The 16,598-nt window shown below is 36.7% G+C and overlaps 1 protein-coding gene across 1 annotated transcript in view; it reads left to right on the top strand.

Moving 5' to 3' along the window:
* Positions 1 to 16,598, top strand: part of LOC104994251 (leucine-rich repeat-containing protein 9) — a 160,912-nt gene that overhangs the window by 80,249 nt on the left and 64,065 nt on the right. The window contains exons 22-26 of the mRNA XM_010847764.1: positions 2,314 to 2,534; positions 4,827 to 4,949; positions 9,888 to 10,018; positions 13,072 to 13,180; positions 14,048 to 14,187. Coding sequence (XP_010846066.1) covers positions 2,314 to 2,534; positions 4,827 to 4,949; positions 9,888 to 10,018; positions 13,072 to 13,180; positions 14,048 to 14,187 — 724 coding nt within the window. The remainder of the gene's footprint in view (positions 1 to 2,313; positions 2,535 to 4,826; positions 4,950 to 9,887; positions 10,019 to 13,071; positions 13,181 to 14,047; positions 14,188 to 16,598) is intronic.

Genomic DNA, 16,598 nt, shown 5'->3' with positions numbered 1-16,598 from the left:
GGCGCTCAGCCTTCTTCACAGTCCAACTCTCACATCCATACATGACCACAGGAAAAACCATAGCCTTGACTAGATGGACCTTTGTTGGCAAAGTAATGTCTCTGCTATTGAATATGCTATCTAGGTTGGTCATAACTTTCCTTCCAAGGAGTAAGCATCTTTTAATTTCATGGCTGCAATCACCACTAATCAAATATATGTACAGATTCACAGGCCTCTCTTCTATAGATTTCAGCTGAGTAAGAGTGTAGAGAGGTTTAGCTCAGGCATCTGTGTTTAGAACCATCACTAGCCTTCCATTCCCATACAATAGGGTGCGAATTTTGCTTTGTATATACAGCTGAGAACCCATTTCCTTTTTATTCCCCTGCATATGCTTATTGAAAAGAAGAATCCTTCAACCGGTCTTTTCCCTATACCCACTTTTCAAAGGTAGCTACTGCCGGGGTCCAGCCTCGGTGGATCCAGGGAATTCGAAGCGGGGATGGCGTTGGTGAGGATCAGGAAACAATTGCTTAATTAAACGTTAATTAAGGATATAAAGAGTGGTTAAATAAGGATAGCTCAGTGAGGAAATTCAGTGGAGAAAAGAGGCTGAATAATTCAGCCAGAAGGTGAGAGAAAGAATGACATGGGGAGACCAAGCTTTGGTGAACAAGGCCCATACTTTATTTTCCAAAGTAGTTTTTATACCTTAAGTTATGCATAGAGGATAATGGGGGAAGGAGTAGAGTCAGGCAGTAAGCCAGGCTTTCTTCCTGCAAACTTATCATATGCAAAAGTTTAGGTGATTTGCATCATCTTCTGGCCCGGAGGCCTGTTAACATTTTAAGACCCTTTCTTCAGAAAACTTATTTTTCTCTCAAGGTGATTAGTCAGGTGCCACCCTCCAAAAGCATTAAAGTTGCATTCCTATAGGGCAAAGGTGTGGTGGGCTATAACAAGAAAAAGAATTAACTCAAGGGTCCAAGGTTACAAACATTAAAGCTACTACTTACACCAATTATATTAATCAATACACTGCCAGGGACACAGCAGGTAAGGGATATGGAAACTTAGCAGCAAACATTGGCCCAACACGTGAAAAACCCTTCACCAATACAATTTCTAATCAATCTTTTAACTGCTCAAAGGAATCTGTGTTCAGACAGTTTAGAACATCTCATGCCTCTCACGGTTGTGAACTAAAACATTCTTGGACTGAGGCTCGATCCTGCCTTTGCGTATGCCGAGCCTCCTTCCTCATGATCTTTGCCACAGGCGGAGTTCCTCACACTGGCTCCCGGCAAGCTACCCTACTAAACTTTAACAGATATTTATCTTTTTTTTTTTCCCAAACACAGATAGGCCTAATATCCAATTTGAGGATTTTTGCTTTGATAGTACATCCTAACTGGCCCCAGATTGATTTACTTTCAGCATTTCATAGTCCCATGATAAAGGCTGATGTGAGAGAGGAACATGAATAAAATTTATTGAGTATTCATTATTTATTTGGCAATAGTTAGAACTGATACTTTTCAAATATCACTCTATTTAATTCCATAGCCCTTAGAAGTAGATTTAGGTATATTTATTTCATGGATAAGGAAAATTAGGCTCAGAGTTTACACAATTCTACATAATTTACCTATGGTCCTAAATCTAGTAGTGTTACACTTGAAATCAACTCTGACTCCAGAGTTCTTGTCTTTCAACTGCATCACCCTATCCACAGTTACAAAGTGTCTACAGTATATATTGTGTTAATACATAGGGATCAGATTGTAGTGAGAGGTAACATTTCTGTCTTAAAGTACTTCTAAACATAAAAAGGTAGAATTAGAGTTCTTTTTTTTACTACAAATGATGCCAAAGTAAGGAATACTTTCCAGAGCATTGTATTCTAGTTCCTTACCCTTAATGTTTTACAGTACGGGTGGGTGAATACTTGAAGGGGTGGGTGAATACTTGAAGCTTTGTGTAGAGCTTTATATTATTGTGATGATGAAAACCTTAATTAATTACATCATTAAAAGGTTATTTGAAAGCTTAATTCAATATTCCTACACAGTGCTTTCCTTTAACATCTAAGAAAAATGAGTCTACTTAGAAATCCAAAATTAGAATTTAATATATTAGTTGGGACTTAATGCACATTATATTCTTCTTTAACAAAAGGAAAAACAGTGATGATCAATACTATAAAATCTGTCAAGTAACTTGAACTTAGAAAAAGAGAAACAGTAAAACAACCAGCAGCTTTTTTTTTTTTTTTTGAATTAACCTTTCAGTGCTGTCTGAATCTTTTTTTGAATTTGCTTATTTTTCTAGGCATTTCCAAGCTGACTAAATTAACCCGCCTCAGCATAAATAATAATCTCCTCACTGGTTTGGAAAAGCATATTTTTGATAACATGCTTCATCTGCATTCCCTTTCTCTTGAGAACAACAGAATCACTTCACTGAGTGGTCTACAAAAAGCTTTTACACTAATTGAATTATACGTAAGCAATAACTATATTGCTCTCAATCAGGAGATCTACAATTTAAAGGTGACTATCTGGGGGCACTAATATTTTTATTTTTCTAAAAATTTTATTTATTTATACTATGAAAGTAATACATGCTCACTATATAGAATTTGGAAAATACAGAATAATGTAAAGAAGAAAATAAAAATTAGGAAAAACAAGGTTTGTTAAAACGTATCTGCATTCAATTTATGTACACATACAAACATGCGAGTGTGTAACCATAGTTGATAGTGTCCCCAGGTTGATAGCTTCACAGAAATATATTTTAGTCCTCAAATAAAATAACCCGATCTCCATTCCTTCTAACTGTGCCTTCCTTAAGTATTTCCAAGGATCACCTAACCTGATTGGGGGATAAGATTCATTAACAGTTCCTCTTCTCAGAGCAGTTCTTGATTATCTTTCACTACTTTCTGGTTCTCACTTATGGCTTCTACCCTCTCTGGTCAGTTCAGTTCAATTTAGTTGCTCAGTCGTGTCTGACTCTTTGCGACCCCATGAATCGCAGCACGCCAGGCCTCCCTGTCCATCACCAACTCCTGGAGTTCACCCAAACTCACCTCCATCGTGTCGGTGATGCCATCCAGCCATCTCATCCTCTGTTGTCCCCTTCTCCTCCTGCCCCCAATCCCTCCCAGCATCAGAGTCTTTTCCAATGAGTCAACTCTTCTCATGAGGTGGCCAAAGTACTGGAGTTTCAGCTTTAGCATCATTCCTTCAAAAGAAATCACAGGGCTGATCTCCTTTAGAATGGACTGGTTGGATCTCCTTGCAGTCCAAGGGACTCTCAAGAGTCTTCTCCAACACCACAGTTCAAAAGCATCAATTCTTCAGCGCTCAGCGTTCTTCACAGTCCAACTCTCACATCCATACACGACTACTGGAAAAACCATAGCCTTGACTAGACGGACCTTTGTTTGCAAAGTAATGTCTGCTTTGCCCAGTTTTGCTTTCTTTAATTCTCCCCAGGAAACCTCTTATATTGAGGCTTCTGTATAACAGGTTTTACTGGAGGTTTTAATAAAATGGAAGTTTACTACAACAAAGAATAGGGATTTACTTCAAATGTAATGTGGGACTTCATAGTTTCTAAAGTTCAAAGGTCATTTCCTACCACTGAGACTCCCAATGGCCTCTCTCCTTTTGCTGATACCACATTGCTAGGACTTTATCTCCTACCAAAAACTTACATCCATTTCCTGTCTTTTCTTGCTTGCAAACTTATCCTCATCATATTCCCCCAATACAACTACTTCTAGAGCTGTAGAGTCAACCTAATCAACAATAGCTACATAAATACATTATACACACAGAGTAAGTAGTTTTGCCCCCTCAGGGTAAAAAGTCAGGGCCCTTCCTTCACAACAAAGGCACATCAAAATATCTAATAAGGAAGCACATTGAAGTCTGCTACTCCCTTACCAGGCAGAAGCACTTCAGTTTTATCCCTCATCAGAAGACTGTGTTTTTCATTGCTTCATTTCACTATTATATTTGTATATGTGCTTATGTATGTGCTCAGTCATGTCCAGTTCTTTGAGACCCCATGGACTGTAGCACACCAGACTCCTCTGTCCATGGGATTTTCCAGGCAAGAATGCCAGAGTGGGTTGCCATTTCCTCCTCCGGAGGATCTTTCCCACCCAGGGATCGAACTGGCATCTCCCTTGCCTCCTGCATTGGCAGGTGGATTCTTTTACCACTGAGCCACCTGGGAAGCCCATATTTGTATACTACATAATAAGTAACTAAGTAAGTGAAGTTGCTCAGTCATATCCAACTCTTTGCGACCCCGTGGACTGTAGCCTACCAGGCTCCTCCATCCATGGGATTTTCCAGGCAAGAGTACTGGAGTGGGTTGCCATTTCCTTCTCCAGAGGATCTTCCCGACCCAGGGATCGAACCCAGGTCTCCCACATTGTAAGCAAGATGCTTTACCATCTGAGCCACCAGGGAAGTCATATACTGCATAATAGCCATGTACTATTTAATAGACTGTTATTCCATAAACATAGCGTATGTTTTAAACTTTGCTAAGTTCTTTATGAGTCTTTATCATGGGTAATATATTTAGCACCAATATCCAAAAAGTGATTCTGATCATATAGTATAGACCACTGAAATACTGCACAAAATTATACTTTAATAGTCTGAAAGTGTACTGTAAATAGTACACTCCAAAGATCTCAAATCACTATGGAATGATAGAGTAATTCAAATATTAAAATTCAAGGCTGATTAAACTCTTAAGGGGAAAAAAACAGAGTGAGTATATATGTATATCGCATTAAATGCATTTTTATTATGCAGGGTTTATGCAACCTGGTTATTCTAGACATGTATGGAAACATTATTGTGTGGAATCAAGAAAACTACCGGTTGTTTGTAATATTTCATCTTCCAGAACTGAAAGCTTTGGATGGAATCTCAATTGTAAGTTTTTTGTTGACTCATAGCATTTCGTCCAAACTGCATATTAATATATATCCATAAGTCATAGTCATTTTGAATGTTGCTTAATCACTAGTATGTAAACTTACTATGCTTATTAAAATCTGGATCCCCAAAGCACATTTTAGATCTGGGTTTTAGTTTTTTCTCCTTTGGCCAGTTTTTAATTGTCTAAATGAGGTGGCACAGAAGGGAAGATACTGCTTACATTTACACCCACTGAATCCAATGCCTAACAAATAAAGAGCACAATTTTATGAGACAGGATAGAAAAACTGCCCTGGAGCCCTACCATCTTCTTGGGCCTAAAAACTGCTTCCTGTTACCTGGAAAAATACAGTTAAGATTTAAGAAAAACATATTTGAACCAACAAATGGTATGTCAACATTACTAGTAAACTGTACTAGTAAAAAATAACTTTTTTTACTGTGTTAAAAAATAACACAGAACATAGGATTGACTATGAAAGCAATATTTGGAAACCTGAATTCTGTAACAAGCAGGTTCATTCAAGGCTTCTGATTTCCATGTAATAGGATACATGCACAACAAATGTGTGGAGAATAGAAAGTTCCCTGTGTAACACTGCCTAGCACCTGTCAGACAATAAAACTTCAAGTTTCTAGAAAATTGAGAGAGAGTTTATGATTATTTGGGACTTTGAGGTACTCTGATAAGATTACTAATTCTAACCTTGCTTTTTTCAAGACCCTCCTCAGAATGAGGAATCAAAACTATTCTCCCCCAAACATGAACAGTTCTCTAGCATGTTGCATACTGGGTTTTTTTCAGGTGTTGGTTTTCACTAAGGGTTGTTTTTAAAACAGGCATATGAAGCTAGTACTGCACGTGCACCAGGGTGGTGTTGAGAATATTATCCTTCCCATCACTCTGTGCCCTCAACTGAAGGGCCACCTCGGAAAGTGCTTTTGGAAGTAAGTGTAGGAAAAACACTTCCCCCTGAAGAAAAGTTATGCTCTCCTCGCTGACAATGAGTATTATTTAACTATTTAATTATTTAACTATTTAACTATTTTCCTTTTCACTTTGACTACCTTAAACCTCAGAGCCAAATTTGTGGTTCAGTAACAGAAACCCTGTAGGACTTAAGGTCTTTCTCCCTATCCCAACACTTGATCTCTTCTAACTTACATCATTCACAATCTCTGCTATTTTACTATTTAATTATATGTTCCTCCTGTAAGCTCCACAAAATTTTTGTAGGATGAGGTAGAATATATGAATTGATAATGGGACATGAAGATTAGTCTGAATAACCTAGACTTTAATTGATAGGTAATGGTAAGGCATTGAAGTTTTTGAGTAGGGGAATAACATAATTCAAAATTATATATTAGGAAATTTAACAGCAGTGTTTAGAGCAATGGACAAAAAAACCAATAGGAGTCTATTAGCTTAATCTAGATATGAGGTACTGAGAAACTGAAATGAACCAAGGGGAAATAGTATTATAAATGGAGGGTTGAAAGGTAGAAATACTAGGAAGAGTTGACAGAACTTGGCAACCAATTAAATTTGAAAGATGAGGAAAGGAAAGAATAAAAGAGGTCTATAAAGCTTGAGTCTATGCCAGTAAGAGATATCATAACAGAAATATTATAGGAGGAAAAGTAGTTTCAGGAATAAGATGATTAGTGTTGGACACACTAAGTTTTATATGATAGTGAATCATCTGATTGGAGATGGCAAACAAGCAATTGAAAACACAGGACTAACATCAGATATGGACATTTAATTTACATTTGTTTAAATTTGGAAGTAATTTAAAGAACGTTGCCTAGTTAAAACCAAAAGCATATACCATTGACTAAGGAAAGAGAGTAGAGAAAGTAAATCTAAGTGAGGCTTTAATAACTTCATTTAGTAAATGTAAAGAGGAAAAGAAGCCACCAAAAGTAGATGTAGCAGGAGATAGAAGGCAACATGATCCTAAAGTGTTTGAGAGGTAAATATACATTGACTTTAGAAATAACATAGTCCAAAGGCTTTATTCTGTGAATGAACACAAAGAACTCCAGAGAATTTAAATGCCTTATTCGAAGTGACATGACTTTTTAATGGTAAAGCATGGACAGCTAAGTCTCACTCTGTCTCCAGGGCTCCATGGGTATATAATCATACCAGGATGTAAGGTAATGTTACTGGAAGTTCCAATTTTGTAATCATGTTGATTTTCCTGGCAACCAGTCCCCATTCTCAGGGACTTTCCAAAAGTCATCTTGTTAAGATAAACTCAGGTGTGGTTGAAAGGCTTGTTAGGAATGGAAGCACGCTCCTTTCACCTGGTGGTTCTGGAGCTATTTTAGGAATCGAAAACAAAAACCACAATATTATAATAAAAGATTCCCAGATGTGAGAGTTGGAACATAAAGAAGCCTGAGCACCAAAGAATTGATGCTTTTGAACTATGGTATTGTAGAAGACTCTTGAGAGTCCCTTGGACAGCAAGGAGATCAAACCAGTCAATCCTTTAGGAAATCAATCCTGAATATTCATTGGAAAGATTGATGCTGAAGCTGAAGCTTCAATGCTTTGGCCACCTGATGCAAAGAACTGACTCATTGGAAAAGACCCTGATGCTGGGAAAGATTGAAGGCAGGAGAAGAAGGAAATGAGAGGATGAGATGGTTGGATGGCATCACTAACTCAATGGACATGAGTTTGAGCAAGTTCCAGGAGATGCTGAAGGACAGGGAAGCCTGGCATGCTGCAGTCCATGGGGTTGCAAAGAGCCAGACATCACTGAGTGGCTGAACAGGAAATTACAAGGGTTTTAGGAGCTATGTGCCAGGAACAGTAGACAAAGACCAAATGTATGTTTCTTGTTATAAATCACAATATCATAGCTCATGCCCTTGTCTTTTTACAGCAAAATGATCATAAATTCAAAAGATTTTAGAATATTGCTATAATCCCATTCAGTTATTATACAGTCCATAATCATGGAAATGTCTCCAAGGGTGAGGCTACTCAGATTTACAGCTTTCCATTGGAGACGTTTGTCAGTTTCCTAAAACAGGAGTAGTCTCAGAAAACATAGCTTCACCCTTTCAAGCATCTGCTATAATTGAACTGAGACAATATCAACTCTTGCTCTAGCCTCTTTTGAGGTAATATAAATAATACTGGATTTCCCTCATTACATTACGTATTCATTAATTCCTTTACCCACAACTTCTCTTCCCCATCCTTTCCATTTATACCCATATTTTTCTACCTCTGGAAGGGACATTAGGTTTGGCCACTGTGCTGGTCTAGATTGCAGACAGCGATACTAGTCTACCATACCTTCCCTCAGCCCACCTCGCTTAAGATTGGGCAAGGTGATAATAGGTGCAAAACAAGTGGGCTGTTTTTGCTACCAGGAAATACAGATACATTCATTGTTAATTCCAATTTTGCCAGATGGAGTGAAGGTAAAATTTACCCCCATCAGGCCTGTAGGAATTCTGACAAAATGTTTAAAAGCATAGTTTCTTGCTTAAACATGATCCCTATTTCTAGCACTTATAATTACAGGTGTGGTTCTGTGACCACTGCATCGGGTAGGAAAAAAAAAGTTGAGGTGATGTGAGGAAGAAGGAGAGAAAAAGTATGATGATTTTACCAGCATCATCCTTCCTTAGTAAGAAGTACATAGTCATATCAGCATCCTTCCCCTGTCCCCCAGATCCACCAGAAAAACAGACGTCTATCCACTGGGGACACTCTTTTAGCTCCACTCATGTTCACTGAGTGTGAGCACACTCAGAAAGACGTGTAAGCCAGACCCCCGACTGTCATGATTCTATCCCCCCTGTTTTAGACAACCAATGTTTTAATTGCCCGCTCCAATTCTCTATCAAACTACTACTCTGAAAAGGATAGTTTCCTGCCCATTGTTGCACAGTATAGGCTGTAAAGCATGTTCCTTGGTCTGAAGAAATAACCATCAACTGTCCAAATTGGTGTCATATCTTCAGTTCCAGCTCTTTTATACCACTATATGCATTTGCATTTACACTGGATAAGCAAATCCCAGTCCAGGGTCAGGATCTATTCCTGTCAGGACCTATTTGTAGCTCCCCAGGGCTACCAGCCTCAGTCTGACTTGCCAGCTATGTTCAGGGCCTTCCCACAGGGAAATCTGCCACACAGCCATCTGCAGTCTCTGTCTCTTTTGCTGGCAGACGGAACAGTGCTTATTGGCATTTTGTACCTAAGAGGGTGCAAGAGGAATATGCCTAGATTCAGCCTATCTCTGCATTGCTGTAGACCCCCAATGTCCACCTATTTTATAGACCCAGGTGGCCACCTTAAGTGAACATATGGGCCTATCTGCTTGTCGATTTCAATCACCTTCCAAAATTGAAAGTGAGTTCAGATGGGCATCAACGTGCCCTACTTTAATATACCCATCATTTTCCATAGGGCTGTGCCCTATGGCACAGGTCAGGTTTTCATTGTTCTCCTGCCTGACCATATGGCCAAGCAGGAACAGTAGATGAAGGTTTCTTATTATTATCAGAGTAACACACCAGAGAACTCACCACAGTGTTATTCCTCAGGTCCCAAGGTCTCTAGCTGGTCTGCCTTCTTCTCTGAACCTTTCAGTCTCCTATGTGTATTTTATATGTAATATCCAGAAGGTTTGGCTGTACTTAGTATGAAATAGGGAGAAATGAGTCCACTCCATTTTGACCTGGAACCAAAGAATTAAAGACATTTAGTCATCTGTAAACCTGGAGTAGGGCATGGCAACCCACTCCAGTACTCTTGCCTAGAGCATTCCACGGACAGAGGAGCCTGATGGGCTACAGTCCTTGGGGGTCACAAAGACTTGGACACAATTGAGTGACTAAGCACAGCACAATCATCTGTAAGAGAGGACATCACTTTCTAAATATCCTCATATACAGGAACCACCAGAGACTGAGTGTGCAAAAGATTTGTTTGGTGGCAGACTTACTTCTGACATGATTGCTGAACGACAAGGACACCCAAACTTCACCCAAATGCAAGAACTAAATTGGACTTCATCATCCATCAGGTACAATCATTTTATTATATGCTATTTGATATTTGAGAGCTTCCCTGGCAGCTCAGTGGTAAACAATCCATTCGCCAAGCAGGAGATGTGGTTTCAATCCATGAGTCGGGGATATCCCCTGGAGTAGGAAATGGCAACCCACTCCAGTATTCTTGCCTGGGAAGTCCCATGCACTGAGGGGCCTGGCAGTTGCAAGGACAATAAGGTCCCAAGTTTTAGACATGACTAAACAATAGCAATTTGATATTATAATTAAATGTGTAGTCATTATTATTTTTGTAAGGTTTATAATTTATACATCTTATCCAAATATAGCCAATAATTCAGAAAATTGACCACCCTACTTCACAATCTCATATTAATTTTTCCATCTTTGAAGTGCATTAATAACTTTTATTATCACACATTATGATTAAAAATGTCATCAAGCTCTTTCTAAGACTTTTTATTTCTATTTTATTTTATAACCAAGTTTTTAAAATGGGAACATACTATGTTTGCTCATCACATTGTATCATTCTAATCCAGCATTATCTGGCTTTCACTGTTAGCATTCCTCTGATGCTGTTCTCATGAATGTTATCATTGTTAGATAATGATAATGGTTAATAAATCCTTTTCTCTTCTTTTTTATATTCTATACTCTTCATAGGCAGATATCTTCAGCCGTAGTTTTAATTTATGATGAACCCCTAATTTAGCCTGAACCTGGGCTCCTCTTTTGAATATTTGCTCCCTAGATAGCATCTAGGAAATAACATTCTCCTGTTGTTGCCCAAGCCAAAAATCTAGGGTCCACATCTCTCTCTCCTTTGTCCTCCATTTTTAATTAATCACTACATTCTCCAGAGTCTGTGTCTTAAGTTTGTGTCATAGTTCCCTCTACCTTCTTTCCATAGTCATTGCCATTGTCCTAGATTGGAGAATTACCTATTTTAGAAACTATTGTTTTTTGTCTCATATAACCTTACCTGCAAATCCATCTATTATCCATACTGCCTACTACAATGCAAGTTTTATCAGATCACTTCCCTTCTCAACATCTTTCAGTGGCTTTCCACTGTAGAGAGAATAAAATTTTAAATCTCTTTGATGACATGGGAGGCCCTTTCATTGCCAGTCCATTTTTATCTCTTGTAATCATTCATTACCTTTACTGCACCATAACTGTTTATACTCCAGAAATTCTAAAATATTCTATTCCTTAATCTCAGTCACAAAATGCTGTTTCATGTTTCTACCTTTGCTTGCAGCTGTTTCACTGCCGGGAACTCTTTCTTGCCTGACAGATGCCCCAAATTCTCCAAGTCTCATTTTAAGATCTTTCTTCCTGGTGAAGTCATTTCTGACTTCCCCAAATAGGTTTTTCTTTCCCTAAAATTCACTTATACCTAATCGTATTGTGGCAGTTTTCCTTTTTTTATTAGTTTTTCTGTATCCCATTTCTTGAGTGCATGGACAGTGTCTTTCATATTTGTAGACTTTCTAAACACATCTTCTGCACTTAGGAAATAACTAATGAAATCATGTTGAAAGAATAAGCAGCTTACTAATGGATAAAGTATGTTATAATTATAACTTAAGAGTTGAGGATTTAAAGATGTGGTTAGGCTTTTGTGCAGCAAAGGAAACCATCAACAAAATGAAAACACAACCTACTAAATGCGTAAAATTATTTTCAAATTATATGACCAACAAGGGGTTAATATCCAAAATATATAAACACTTCATACAATTCAGTGTAAAAAAAAAAACCTGATTAAAAATGGGCAGAAGATCTGAGTTGACATTTTTACAGAACTAACATATGACCCAGCAATTCTATTCCCAGGCATTCATCTGGGGAAAAAAAAATGAAAAATACTAATTAAAAAAATACATGCACCCCTATGTTCATAGCAGCATTATTTACAATTGCCAAGATATGCAAGCAGCCTAAATGGCCATAAACAGATAATACATAAGATATAGTATATATATGTACCATAGAATAGTACTCAGCCACAAAAGAGAACAGAATTGTGTCATTTGCAGTAACATAGGTGGAGGGTATCATGCTAAGTGAAATAAGTCAGACAGAGAAAGACAAATACTATATGATATCACTTGTATGTGATCTAAAAAATAAAACTAGTGAATATAACAAAAAAAAAAAGACTCACAGATACAGAGAATAAACCTGTGGTTATTGGGGAAAGGGAAGGCTGGAGCAAAATAGGGGTAGGAGACTGAGCTACATATAGTCTGTATAAAATAAATAAGCTACAAGAATATATTATACAGCAAAGGGAATATAGCCAATATTTTACAATAACTGTGAATGGAGTGTAATCTTTAAAAATTGTGAGTCACTATGTTGTACATCTGAAATTTATATACATTTGTACATCAACTATACCTCAATTTAAAAGAAATGAAATAAACTGATATATCTTTAAAAAGAAGGAATCAGAGCAAGGTGATTTAGCTTTATGCTTTTCTTCATAACTCAAATGAAGGTAAAAAAGTTTTAAAGCTATCAACTAGGAATCAAACATTCTAATTACCAAAACATCCTTATAAGGTGGAATGCCATAAAAGTTTTCAGGAAATTACACAGAAAACTGTTTTCAAAGACCTTACCTACTTTCTCCTTTTCTTTCCCATCCCAAACCTTTTCCTGGCATTTCAGAAATAACCTGTTTCATATATATCCTCTACAGTTTACAACTGAATATCTTTTGGATTACCGTATCAACTTCACTATGATTTCATGAGCACGTATGTGAATTTATAAAGAAATTGGATGTTTCTTTTATGATAGTGCTGTTTATGTGGTAATAGACATATTTCTTAAGTCAATGGAATTCTATGTAATTTTTCTTACACATATACCCAACAAAAATATGTATTTATCGGATCATTTGATCCATACATTTTATATTATGGCAATTGTTTTTCATAGAATTTGTCAGATAAATTTTTCAAAATGGCTTTGGTGTTACATGTGAGAGATTTCACCATTATAATATGCCCATTAAAGTTATAACTGTATTTACTCTGTCTCAATTCAGAACTGTGGATTTGATTCCAGTTGACCAGTTCAGAAATGTGTGTAATGTGAATCTACAGAACAATAATCTCACCTCATTCAGTGGATTAATCTATCTGCCTAATGTGAAGGTGAGTCACTCACAAATTTTCTTTTTTTCTTTTAAGATTTTCAGTGCAGGTTGTAATCTTCTTTACTTTAGACTAAAATGTATATTCATGTCATTAAAGAAAAGAAATTATTTTTCCTAAAGCAATTTTTCACAAAGAAAAAAAGTATTACTTCCCAAAGTGATTTCAGTTCAGTTCAGTTCAGTTCAGTCGTGTCCGACTCTTTGCGACCTCATGAATTGCAGCATACCAGGCCTCCCTGTCCATCACCAACTCCCAAAATTCACTCAAACTCACGTCCATTGAGTCGGTGATGCCATCCAGCCATCTCATCCTCTGTTGTCCCCTTTTCCTCCTGCCCCTCAATTTTATGTGATTGTCTTATAAGCAGTGAATCTTCCTCTCTAATAGGAGATGGGATGGAAAGCTGCCTCTGTCATGAGCGAAGTTGGAGGGCACTGTGGTTCTCAAAGCAGCCTCATTGCCTCCTGTCCTATAGGTTTGAGACATTTACTAAGGCCTTTTAAACTTAGGGAAATAACAATCTCTCCAACTAAAGAGTTATTTCATCTAAATAAAGCTTGGAGAAGTCAGGAGTACAGATTGAGAAAGTTGAGCAGCTTTCTAGGGTCTTCATTATTTTGTCTGAAATGGTGTCATTTCTCAGCATGTCAAATAATAAAAAACACTTTCAAAGTCAAATCCAGACAATTTTGGGACATAAAAATTTGTCATTGTTAACACTAATATATTAAATTATGTTGTATAGTCCAAGTTTTATCCATAGCATCTTAACAGTTTTTAGGATGGTGATAACCTCAAACCAAAGATATATATACAGCATCATTCATATTTTAATAGCTGAGTAATCATGGATTCTTTCTGTAGGTGTTATGCCTAAACTATAACCATATTGAATCAATCATACCCCGACTAAAACCTCAGACTCACTTGACCAGTAGACAACTGCTCTACCAGAAAGTGCCTTCAAGTGGCTATGGGCAGCAAGGAACTTCAAAAATAAACAGGTATTATTCTTTTTTTACAACTATAAATAATTTTGGTTGGGAATTTTAAAAGCAGTCATATCAATGCCAGTAGTAACATACATTTAGCTTATTTAATACTTAATAGCTGCCTAGCAAAAATAAACTTTGTAAATAAAAAGACACCAAAATACTCCTTTGTTATTGTTTTTCCCTGCTTCTTCCATTTCATACCCTTATTGTAAAAAAGAAAAAAGTAAAAGAAAAAACCTTGTATGTTTAAGAACTGTGGGTTGTGTTTTTTTTTTCTTTTGAGATACAATTCACATACCATAACACTTACCCTTTATGTACAATTCAACATTAGTCATGAGGGAAATGCAAATTAAAACCACAATATGATACTTCAACTCCATTAGAATGGCTGTAATAAAAAATGTAGACATCTAAGTGTGAAATTCCTGAGTCAACTTCTTAAAAAACTGCCACACTCTTTTCCAAAGTGGTTGTACCAAATTCCATTACCAAAAAAAGTTTTGAGGGTTTTAATTTCCCCATATTCTCACCAACATTTGTCTACATTTTTTATTACAGCCATCCTAATGGAGTTAAAGAAGTATCTTAGTGTGGTTTTAATTTTCATTTCCCATATGACTAATGTTGAGCAGCTTTTCATATGCTTATTAGCCATTATTTTATCTTATTTGGTGACTGCCTGTTTAAATATTTTGCTTATTTTTCAGTTATGCTGTTTGGGTTTTTATTATTAAATTCATCAAATATTCTGGATACAACACCTTTATCAAATAAATGATTTACAAGTATTTTTCTCTAAACATGTGGCTTGTCTTTATGTTTTCTTAAATGATATCTTTTAAAAGAATTTAAGTTTTGATAAAGTCCAATCTATCAACTTTTTCTCTTACAGATTATCATGTTGTTGTACCTAAGAACTCTTTGCCTAACCTAAGGTTACAAAGATTTTCTCATGATTTCCTCAAGAAATTTTTTTTCTCTTACATTTAGGACTATAATCCATTTTGAGTTTATTTTTGTATATATTGTGAAGTAAAATGTGAGAGCTAAATTGAATAGCCTTGGTAACTTTGTTGAAAATCAATTGACTATAACTGTAGAAGTTTATTTCTGGATTTTTTATTCTATTCCATTGATCTGTGAGTCTGTCCTCCTGCGATTTCCAGACTGGTTTGATTACTGCAGCTTTATAAGTTTTGAAATCAGGAAATATAAGCCCTCCAACCTTATTCTTTTCAAAGATTATTTTAGATATTCTGGGTTGTTTGCATTTCCTCATAAATGCAATGATGAGATGGTTATTTTCTGGAGAAAAAGAAAAGGGAGAAAACCTGCTAGACTTTGATAGAGATTGAATTGATTCTATTAATCAATTTTGGCAGAGCTACTGTCTTAGTAGTAATAGTCTTCTACTGTGTGAACATGAGATTTTTCTCTATTCATTTAGATCTTTAATCTATCTCAGCAATGTTTTGTAGTCTTCTATGTATACATTTTCAGTTCCTTTTATTAATTTTTTCTGAAGTATTTTATCATTTTTATAGTATTGTAAACAAAGTCTCAATTTCATTCTTAGTTATTACAGATGTATAGATATTCAATTGATTTTTGTATATTAATCTTTTACCCTATATCTTCATGAATTAATTTATTGGTGCAATGATAGGGTTTTTTTTTTTGGTGGATTCCTTCAGATTTTCTAAATACAAGATCATGTCATCTGAGAATAAAGACAGTTTTACCAATTCCTTTCCAATCTAGAGCTGTTGCTGTTCAGTCGCTCAGTCACGTCAGACTCTTTGCAGCCCCATGGACTGCAGCACACCAGGCTTCCTTGTCCTTCACCATCTACCAGAGCTTGCTCAAACTCATGTCCATTAAGTCAGTGATGCCATCCAACCATCTCATCCTCTGTCGTCCCCTTCTCCTCCTGCCTTCAATCCTTCCCAGCATCAGAGTCTTTTCTAATGAGTAGGCTCTTCACATCAAGTGGCCAAAGTATTGGAGGTTCAGCTTAAGCATCAGCCCTTCCAATGAATATTCAGGATTGATTTCCTTTAGGATTGACTGGTTTGATCTCCTTGCTGTCCAAGGGACTGTCAAGAGTCTTCTCCAATACTACAGTTCAAAAAGCATCAATTCTTCAGCGCTCGTCCTTCTTTATGGTCCAACTCTCACATCTGTACATGACTACTGGAAAAACCATAGCTTTGACTAGATGGACCTTTGTTGACAGAGTAATGTCTGTACTTTTTAATACACTGTCAAGGTTTGTCATAGCTTTTCTTCCAAGGAGCAAGTGTCTTTTAATTTCATGGCTGCAGTCACCATCTGTAGTGATTTTGGAGCCCAAGAAAATAAAGTCTGTCACTAATTTTTTTCTTTTTCTTGCCTGATTGTGCCAGCTGTTGCTTTTT

Source organism: Bison bison, unplaced genomic scaffold (genome assembly GCF_000754665.1).
Source record: "Bison bison bison isolate TAMUID 2011002044 unplaced genomic scaffold, Bison_UMD1.0 scf7180017864254, whole genome shotgun sequence".
NCBI lineage: Eukaryota > Metazoa > Chordata > Mammalia > Artiodactyla > Bovidae > Bison > Bison bison.
Note: the sequence above shows the minus strand (reverse complement) of the source record. Positions and strands in the feature narration are given on the sequence as shown.